The sequence below is a fragment of the Ptychodera flava genome, chromosome 13 (assembly GCF_041260155.1).
Source record: "Ptychodera flava strain L36383 chromosome 13, AS_Pfla_20210202, whole genome shotgun sequence".
Classification (NCBI taxonomy): Eukaryota; Metazoa; Hemichordata; class Enteropneusta; family Ptychoderidae; genus Ptychodera; species Ptychodera flava.
Window position 1 is genome coordinate 24,666,591 of NC_091940.1, and position 10,558 is coordinate 24,677,148.

The 10,558-nt window shown below is 38.1% G+C and overlaps 1 protein-coding gene across 1 annotated transcript; it reads right to left on the reverse strand.

Moving 5' to 3' along the window:
- Positions 1–1,441: 1,441 nt before the first annotated feature.
- Positions 1,442–10,306, reverse strand: LOC139147905 (NFX1-type zinc finger-containing protein 1-like). Its single transcript, XM_070719122.1, has 4 exons — positions 5,726–10,306; positions 5,314–5,391; positions 4,776–4,862; positions 1,442–4,386 (listed from the first exon to the last, which is right to left on the reverse strand). The coding sequence occupies exons 1-4, from the start codon at positions 10,304–10,306 to the stop codon at positions 4,120–4,122; spliced, it is 5,013 nt and encodes a 1,670-aa protein (XP_070575223.1). The 3' UTR covers positions 1,442–4,119.
- Positions 10,307–10,558: the final 252 nt, after the last annotated feature.

Genomic DNA, 10,558 nt, shown 5'->3' on the forward strand with positions numbered 1-10,558 from the left:
TTAAGGATAAATTGCTTATTATATCGATGATCTATTCGTCGGATCATTTAAAAATACCGTCAATGATACTGGGCTCACATTTGTTTCGATGTGGCAGGCCAGAGTGAGTATTTAACCAAGTTTTCCCCTGGGAACATGCATACCAAGTTACAAAGCAATCGGACGAGGGATTTCAAAGGAAATGGGGAACATTGCCCAAAATTACAAATATGAAAATTTCGCCACAATTTGAAGACACTCAACTAAAGTTGCCTCTAGGTACATACATACCAAGTTTCAAAGCAATCAGAATACTAGCTAATTCAGAGAAAATGATTTTTTGACCAAAATGCAAAAAAATTCCCCAAAACAAATTACAAAAATTTCACCACAATTTTTACAGCAACCCTAGGATCAAGAGTATCAAGTTTTAAAGCAATCCAACAAGAACTTTGTGAGAAAATGATTTTTTGACCAATAATGGGGAAAATTGCCCCAAAAATACAAATATGAAAATTTCCCAACAATTTGCACAAATCTAACAGAAGCCAACCCTAGGATCATGCAAACCAAATTTCAGGGCAATGGGAAGAGCGCTTTCGGAGAAAATTTTTTTTACCAAATACAGGAAAAAATTGTCCCAAAGCTACAAATATCAAAATTTCACCACAATTTGAACCAATGTAAATTAAGTCGCCTTCAAGCATCTGATCGCGGATGAATATTGCATATATTTAATCAATGTTATCTTGCACAGTATAGGCAACATGAAAATGACCAGTTCGCGGGCAGAGAGTATGATATGACTGCTTTCGTTAGTCTGCCAATAAGCAGGGAAAAAGCAAGTAACAAATTGGTGGTAGTAGTTGCCTAAACTGTGGGTAGAGGACAAAAGAGCGCTCCCTGGATTGGCATTGGGAAGCGGAGCCGGGGATTTTAAAGATGTTGAGAGGAAAAAACTAATGACCGAAAGGAGAATTTTTTAAATCGCAGCGATAGGGCCGATGCGAAGTTATTTTCTTATTTCGCATTTCTTCCTTTTATATCATTTCACTCATTGTAATAATCTCGGTTACCCAGGCTGCTCTGCGGGGCTCTCATTCGACTGCCCCTGTATACTCAGTCAGGGATTTACCCAGATCTGTAGGGCGGTCGGATGAGAGCCTCGCAGAGCAGTCTGGGTAACCGAGACTAGCACTGTTATAGCATGTTGAATAAATTTATAGTTGAAATATCCTCATCAATTGGTTGTTACTGCCCTGGTGCATGCTTTCATGAATGTCGTTTTGAAAGTGTGTAGTCTACAAGCACATTTCACATATCGTTAACAAGAAAACTATTTTAAGTCCGGTAAGAACCACTCGACAGATTTCCGCATTCTAAATTTCTTCAACTGCAATATTTTTTATCTCTAAGCAACAGAAGGCTGAAATATGCTATATACGGGTGGACAACACGGCTAGAATTTAATGTAATATGAATGTTTTATTAAGTTGTATCTGGTATGAATAAGGTATATATTCAAGAGCAAATCATTGTGATTTCGACTTCTCTATCAGGGCATCGGTCCTGATTGACGATACAAATTCACGAATTGGAAAGATAAGGAACCGTGCATGGGTGATTAAAACACGCTAATGACAAACGAAACATATTATGTGTAGAGGGGAGGGAGTTCATTTTTTTTCGATCATCAAGAGCAAATTCGCACAAACGAGATCGATACCGTGTAAATCCGTGATATTCAACTCACCATATGCATTCAGATTATATAATTTTAAAATGTTCGTTGTAGAAAACCCTAATTCAGTAATTTTTCGTATATTTGGGAAGATCAACCCGTCATTTCGTCGTCCGATTTTCGCACTTTTTCTAGTGATGGGTGTTTTATATTAAACGCAACGAATTTCGTTTGACTTTCGCGTGTTTTAACGGTCCATGGTCCCCTAAAAACGAGTATACATTCAATTAAGCATTACGGGATACATTAGGCAACGTCTTTCTTTTTTACCAAAATTATATCACGTAGATTTACAAAATTTCGAAAAAATAGACACATTTTGCAATCTAGATTTCTTATGATATTACCTATAATATTCAAATCGAAAAAGGATTCTGAGATATATATCTCTTGACTATTTTAGTGTCCAGAATACACAGTATGTGGTCACCAAAACTGAACTCAGATTAGCGCACGCTGTTTAGCCTCGTTTTGAAAAAGGTTACTATATCTATATCTGGTAAAATTCGTCACGTGAAAACAATTATTATATTCATTAAGTTCCCGAATTGGTAAATATATACATTACTTATGAAGGAAAAATTCAAACAATATATATAATTAGTATTAGGGATTTTTCTCTACAAGATAGCCATTTGATCTCCGTTTATCTGTATACTTCTTAATAAATTCAAAAAAGTAGTGTCACAGATGCCACTTTAGCATGGCGAGACATTTACTCTGAACCAAAACAGATCATGGTTGTGTAGAAGGTCATATAAAATAGCTTAAGAAATTTGCCATATGAAAAGTATGCTACTCGTCTGTGAACTGATTGTCACTTGTACATGAATAACGGAGGACGGTGGACCAAGGAGACAAGTGAATGCTATTGGTAAATTATGTGGGTTTATTCGCCATTTACGTTTTCATTGATGATATCAGGCAATAATTTCGCATGTACAATGCACTGCCTTCTTATCACCAACAACCTACACTGAGTGATTATTCTTCACAAAGACTGTACTTGTTCTTCGAAAACCTGCATGCATTTAATTTTCTGTAGTGTACAGACCACTGAGACAAGGTGTGTAGTGGTCTTTAAACAATAAAATTATTATCATTAATGTCTTTGACAAAAATAATCGTATCATAAACAAGGTCAGGCGATATACCCCTTCTTCACGATTTTTCCCAGGTCTATTCTCAAGTAACAGAAATAATCTATTTTGAAGTTATCGTGAGAAAGTATCACTTATTATCAAGATCATACATGTGCTATCATTGTACTTAACACAATCATAAAACATTTGAAGCTTCAGAATACATGGTCCTAATCCAAAACGTAGACAACAGAATATGTAACTTTTTGTTAAAGAAAAGAATTAAGTAAGAGAAAACACAGAGTATATCATTTATTTTGACACTATATGTAATACAATTTATATATATTGTAGCCTTGCATTAAATTTCTCACACATTTTATCATTTTTAATTAAGTTGAAAAAACTGATTCTAGAGTTTAGTAAGATAAAATCAAATAACAATTGTGACACGTTTCTACATGTCATCCAAAATAAGCATAATTGTAACATTCTACCATATCCAGTCGAATTTCAGATTAATACTTTTGGTATAGTGATGTCTCTTATATTATTTCGTGTTCATTTGCCGTAGCAATTAAACAGGCCAATTGTTTACACAAGTGTGTCGGTTTAGGGCGAGCCACATTGTAGTAATGTTCTTCGTTCAGCAGATACTTTCCCAACAATTTTTAAATCTGTCATTATAGTTGCATATGTATCATTCCTAATTTTAACAATCAACCCTATTTGTAACACTAACCCAATTAGTAACAAATCTTAAGCCTATTTGTAACACTTACCCAATTTGTAAAAAAAACTAAATGGTGTTAACTGTTGTTACAAATTGGGTGAGAATGACTTGTGTTAGAAAAGAAGATTTTTCACATTTTTTTGACCGACATTGTGAACATTGTCCAATAAATACGATTTGGCATATATCTGCACAACTTGATTATATCTTACGAGTATTATCCCTGGGAAGCTTAACACATAAATTCAGAACAATCTGACGAGCAGTTTCCGAAAAAATGAGTTTGAACATGATAAAAACAGGAAAATCGCCCCCAAAGTACAAATATGCAAATTTCATTAAACTTTAAACAAAAACGGTCTTTGTTTACAAATAAAGTTATTGTTACAAATCGGGTTAGTATTACAAATAGGGTAAGGGTTTGTTAAAAATAGGGTTTGTGTTACAAATAGGGGTGATACAGCTTATTTTAGATACTGCTGTGAGTAGTATTTTTACTTTTCAGAAATGTTGGTTGTGCTGAAGAAGACGGGTTCGGAAGGAGACCGCATTGTTGCCATTCTCCCATGTGTTTGTTTTTAATATTAGCGTCGGTTTGGTCTTCGACCTCTTCTATTATAGTGTCCCCGTCCTCTTCCTCTTCGCGTACCTCTTTGTGCAACACCAGTCCCGGCCATCATGCCGCCATAATTCATCGCGTGAACACCAGCATCGTAAGCAAATCCTCCGCCGGGATAGGAATGATAACCACCCATTGCAGTACCAGTTCTTGAGGCATCCCTGAAGTTCGTTTGGCCGTGGTTAGGCACAGATGGTTGTACGTTTACATTAAAATAACCACCGCGGGAACCCTGAAAAGTCAGTAAAGATATAAAAATGAACGAGGATGCAATGACATACAATCCAGTGGGCAATAGGCAACTTACTGCAAGTGTTCAACCTCTCCAATCACTAAGTAACTACCACAAATGATTCTTTGTCTTTAGTCTTCCCATCAAACTGTGATCATTTCACAAGACTATTTTTGCGTTTGCAATCATATTTAAAGAAAATAATTATAGAGAATTGTTGAAAGTCTTTGTCATCAGTCTGACATCAATCAAATGATGAGCAAAATCTGACCTATTACAAAACAGTAACCTTCGACAGAAACCCGGTCAAATTTGAAGCCTACATACAATGAAATGCTTCGATTTTCGCAAGCCAAAAATGTGAGTATAAGGTTTTTTAAGTGATTTACCTTATTTTTTCTTCTTCTGTTTCCCGAACGAGAGCCGCTTGGCGTTTGGCCAACATACGCCGAGCCTTGGATACCCCGATGCTGGACCTAATGTCAAAAAGAAAGTGAACTTGTCGACTTATGGTCTCTCTTTCATGGTAGATGATTGCAAGGTGTAGGAAGTAGATCATAGTGTCATATCTAAAATTTATGTTCGTAAACCTATAAAATGTTTCACCTTGTCAAGCATCTTTCGTTTTTGTCTTATAATGCAATGTTTTATAAAGATAGCCATTGATTAATCTAATCGACTGAATAATTATACTGAGATAAAAATGTAAATTGTCTTATAAGAGTCAACAGTATTCATGCAAAGATCCTTTCTTTCAAATAGCATAAAAGTGCCACAGTCTAGTGATTGACATTCCTGTACCTTTGGCACTGTGTCCCATTTATAGTGAGAAGTCCCAACCTAGTAGCACACCGCCACAATAGCTGGACAAGACTCGCCGAAACAGCACTTGACCTTACAGTTTAAAGTTATAATTTGAGACCATACCTGCACTGGTGCGGGGTACATGCTGTATGGCAGATTCCAATCTGAATGCACAGATGACGCTAATTTCCTGTCAGCTTCCTAATTGCAAAATATATGAAACTATAAGTTAATATCTTACAAAATTCCTTCCTACTAAAACACAGTATCTGTTATCAGAAATTACGTTTTGTCATTGTTTGGGAATTTACACAGGTATTAAAATTTATAATGCTAATGCTACATCAGGATTGCAATTTAGTTTGGAGTATGAACACAAATATAAATGATAATCTGAGAATAATAATACCTGTTTCATACATGCAGCCATAACATCTTTTATTGCTGCTTTTATATCTGTAAAGTTCTTGTGAAAGATGAATGTTTCAGATTAAAATCCGTATGTAGTGCTATGAGTTCATCTTTAATTACTCACTGCTGCAATGTTCACTGGAAACTTCCAGACATCATTCCTTTGGTCAGTATGCCGCTTGAATGTTTTGGGGCATTGGTCACATACCGGTCCTGATATGTTCTGTTCATCGTTGGAGTTGGATTGTTCGGGTGTCTTTGCAGCATGGTAAAATATATGACCATGGCTGCATTTGTACCATTCATCTTTTCCAAATGTTCTGAGGCTGCCAACTGTGCAGGGGTTAAGTTCAGGTGGAATACTAAGCCTGGTAAACATTTCCGGATAAAGGCTTTTGAATGCTGATAGAGCATTAGATAGTGCGGCAGGACGCAGCTCCTCGAGGAGGACACTCTCAGTGTAATCATAAAGGTCATGCACAGGTCTTCCTCCTACTGATCTCAATGACAAACCTTGAAGTTTTGACTCCTCAGAGAAAACGTGCCTATTCTGTAGTTGATAAGTGGCGAGAAGAACGCAGCTCTGGAGAACAATACTTCGAAATTCTTTTCTATTTTGGGGACAGAGCGGGTCGTTTCCACAGCCTGCGAGGTGTAACAATTGCTCATCAATCGACGTTTTGAGAGTTGTCGCCTTGTTAGTGATCATACCGAGAACTTTGGAATCAGGAGTGTCTTTGTTTACGTCTTTACAGTTTATTACAGCAGATAACACTTTTTCTGTCTGTATTTTTGCATGCCAAAGCTGTTCGTATGTTCTTATGCTGTTCTCGATGGGTATCATTGCTGATAAGCTGGTTGTTTTCTCAATGGAATTCTCAAATTTTGGTCGGTGTATGCCCGGTATTGTGGTTCTCACTAGCTTCTTAAGGTGCTCTCTCGCTGGAACCATGAAATTAAACATGTCAGGAACTGTGTTCATGTGATCAATTGTAGCAATGACAAATTTAGTCAAAGCATTGTAACGATTACAGCCTGCGGCAGGTTTGTGGCATTTTGGACACGTTTTCATAATCAGTGGGTATACTCGATTTCCGTCAGTTGCCTTGATTCCGAGCATCGATTTGTCCATATCCTGAGTCTCAAAAACATCTTTGCATCTGAGCTGAATAAAACGACTTTCATCTGTGTACGGTCTTCCGAAGAATTCAGCAGTTGCTTCTATTTTCTTTCTGTGGCAATTTCTACACAGCTCTGGACACATTTCTCCGCAAAGTCCGACGCAACTGTGACCACACTTTAGTTTCTTCATGCATGGGTTGTTACATAATGGTCTTTCACAAGGTTCCCAACACAGATTGTTGCATTGATGATGTACACAATTCCATGTGCATCGCATATTGCAACGTTTACCATGTACTTTATGCTCACAAGGGTGTGGGTGCTTCATTGTGCACACACTGCATATTTCATAACATTTGTTCATGCATGGATGGCCACAGAGAAGCATTCGCTCACATTTCTGGGTGCATATGTTATGACGACCACTTGAACGTTTACAAATGCCACATATACCAGTACATTTGTGTCCACAGTCAAGAACAGAGTCGCATTTCAGAGGACAAAACGGTCTTCTTTCATAACATTTTGTTTTAGTTTTGTGACCACACTCTTCAAACGTCTTCTTTACGTCTTTCAAACATATGTCATTACACTGTTCACAACACAGTTTGGTACAATTGTGACCACACTTTAAGGTTCTATTGCAAGGCATTTTGCAATCACTGTGAATTCCGTTCTTAATGCAGTCACCACAAATTCCCTGACAGTTATGTCCACATGGTAATATTACATTACATCTTTGGTTGCAGTTTTCTGATGTGTAGAAACAAGGACCTTTCACTTTATGGCCACATGACCAATCGTAATGTGTAATTTGCACCCGGCACAGAGTGACACATTCTTCACCACATTTATTTGGACAAGCATGGGCACAGCTCAGATTTCTTTCACAGGGAAGTTTGCATGTGTACGTCGACTCGTCTTCTGAACACTTCATAGTTTGATTATGGCCGCATCTTGTCAGTGTTCTTTCAATCATTACTTGACATTCATCAGGACAGTCATCTGAACATCTTTCTGTACACCTGTGTCCACAGCCGAGAACTTTCTTGCATTTTTCTTGGCATCGGAATTCCGATGGATTTATAGAGCATCTCATTTGTTGCACATGATAGCAACTAGGCAACAACTTATTCACTGAAACTGTACATTCTTTGCATCCCTGGAAACAAAGCAAGGGACAAGGGTGTTTCCGCTCACACATTTCAGGACATGCTTGCTTACAATCGAAGTCCGAAGGGTCTTGATAGCATGGTACATTCTGTATATGATCACATTTAGGAATCCGTTTCTCGACCTTGATGATACATTTATCACACCCTTTAAAACAGAGCAGTGGACATGGATGCCCATTTTCACACTTCTTTTGGCAAGGTTTCTGACATTTGAAACTTCTAGGGTCCTGATAACAAGGTACCATTTGCATGTGACCGCATGAGGGCATTTCTTTTTCAATCTTCACTATACACAGTCTACATGCTTCGTGGCATTTTAAAGGGCATGTATGACCTCTTTCACACTTATTTTCACAAGGTGCCTGGCATCTGAAATTTCGTGGGTCTTGACAACATGGTACCATCTGCTTGTGTCCACAACTTGGGATAGTTTTCTCAATGTTCACCATGCAGAGGCTACATTGTACATAACATCGAAATGGACAAGGGTGTCCCTCTGTGCAGGAATGTTTGCATTTCTCTTGACAGAGAAATTCTTCTGAATTTTCATAGCAGAACATTTCTTGGACATGGCCACATTTTGGGATTGTTTTTGCCACTCTTACAAAACACTTTCCACAGTCTCTATAACAAATCAATTTACAGGGGTGCCCAGCATTACAAACTCTCGCACAGGCTTTCTGACACTTGTATTCTTCATGGTTTGAGTCGTAAGGATGGCAGAAGAGTACGCAGACATGGCCACATTCTAATCTTGTCTCACAAAGACGACTGCACCCCCCTTCTGGAGCAGCATCAAAATCTTCTCCACGGGCACACTTCAGAATGGTTTGAGGATGATTTCTGCAGAATATCTTTAATGATTTTCCAATTTTGCCAGCTATTTGTAGGTCTCCAACAATATTTTTCCACAGTTGACTTTTCAGGCCAAGAAGTTTAAAATTTCCTATGCAGTAGAAGCCCATCTTTGCTCTGCTTAAAGCTACACAGACTCTGTTCTCTATGTTAAGGAATCCGATCTTTCCCTGTTCATTGCTTCGTACAAGTGACAACAGAATAATGTCATTTTCTTCACCTTGAAAGTTATCGACTGGGCAGATTCTTACGCCTTCAAACACAGACCGCGGCATCATGTTTTTCAGCTGGATAACTTGGGCGGTATACATAGTTAGAATTGTTATTTGAGTAGGCTTGTAACCCTGTTTTAGTAGATAGCGGCAAAGAGCAACAAGAAAAGTAGCCTCATGTGCATTCGACCTGCTTCTTATGTCATCCATAAAGGTTTCTTGCTCTTCATGGTTTACAAAGAAAATGTTACCGCTCACACCCATGATGTCGCCATAGGCCTCTACAGATGGGTGATTTTGCAAATCATTGTAGATGTGTTTCATCAAGCATGCTATCTCTGGTCTCATTCTGTGTTGGATGTTTAAAGTACTGTACCGCAGATTGTTCTCTATCATGCGTTCAAAGAGTGACATGTCTAAATTGAAATCTTTTGCAAGTCTATACACTGTTGGATTAGGACGAAGCTGTTGGTGGTCTCCGATCAGTATAAGGTGTTGACATTCTGATGTGAGTGTAGTGATTATGTGTGACTCGAGGACTTCTGCTGCTTCCTCCACCACAATTATCTGCGGTCGTACCATGCGTAACAGGGAACTATATTTTGCAGCTCCGGTTGTTGTCATGCCAATCACCTTTGCATTCTTCAAAACATCCAAGTCTATCTCTTCCCTGACTTCCTTTAGTCTCAAAGCTTCTCTCTCGTAGTCACCCACAGTCTTCAATAGTGCGTCGATAATCTTCTTATGCAATTGAAAAGACCAGTACCGGAACAATTTCCACCTGTCTTGTAAGTTAAGAGCCCATACATTTGAGATTTGCCCAGCTTCTTCTGTTGTCATTGAAGCAGTATCGGCCATGAGATCTTGTAGAATTGCGCCCTGAAATTCAATGTGTTGATCCCTGGCAGGTGTTATGGAATTATATTTCTTCTTTGACTTTACCTCTTCTGTTTTCATGGACCAGGTATAATGTTTTTCCAAAAGTTCTTGAAGTTCATCATAGAGAGTGTTACTGAAAGCTTTTTGTGTATCCCTTTCAGTTTCAAGCATTCTCTGACGATTGATGTAGTCTGCTTCCCCTTCAACATCAATAGTTTTTTCCATTGCACAGTCTGATCTTGAGGTGACATCAGCTATGTTGGCAGCCATGTCTGTGTCAGCATGATTTCTTCCTTGCTTGTTCTCATGAGAGATGTTTGCTATATCATTTTGGTTCAATGATTTCATTTGCACTAGCGGATTTCTAAGCTCAGATATTTTCTCTATCAACCAGAAATTTATAGCATTGTGAATATTGTCTTGTTTCTTTTTCCCACCAAAGACTACTTCGTGCTGCAACATACTTTTTATTTGATCATCGGATATAACATTTCTTATTGTATTTGTACTGTTCTTCTTTGCAGAATTGTAGCTCTCAGTAATGAGAGATTCGTGAGCTCTCAAACTTTCACGAACGTGATTGCTTGCACCCCTGTCACCATGTGTTCGTCTAAGCTTCGACAATTGAAACTCTTCTAAAATCTCGCTTTTACTCCTTCCACCAATTCGTACAATACCATGTTCCAAAAACTGAAGTATGCCTTCGAGAAACTG

What these genes read in the sequence shown, in the direction of transcription:
- LOC139147905 (XM_070719122.1), bottom strand. Translation starts at nt 10,306, where the DNA reads ATGTTGCAGCACGAAGTAGTCTTTGGTGGGAAAAAGAAACAAGACAAT. An exon ending in TTCCAGTGAACATTGCAGCA is followed by an intron (nt 5,392 to 5,725) that starts GTGAGTAATTAA and finishes TTTTGCAATTAG; the next exon opens with GAAGCTGACAGGAAATTAGC. An exon ending in ACAGAAGAAGAAAAAATAAG is followed by an intron (nt 4,387 to 4,775) that starts GTAAATCACTTA and finishes CTGACTTTTCAG; the next exon opens with GGTTCCCGCGGTGGTTATTT.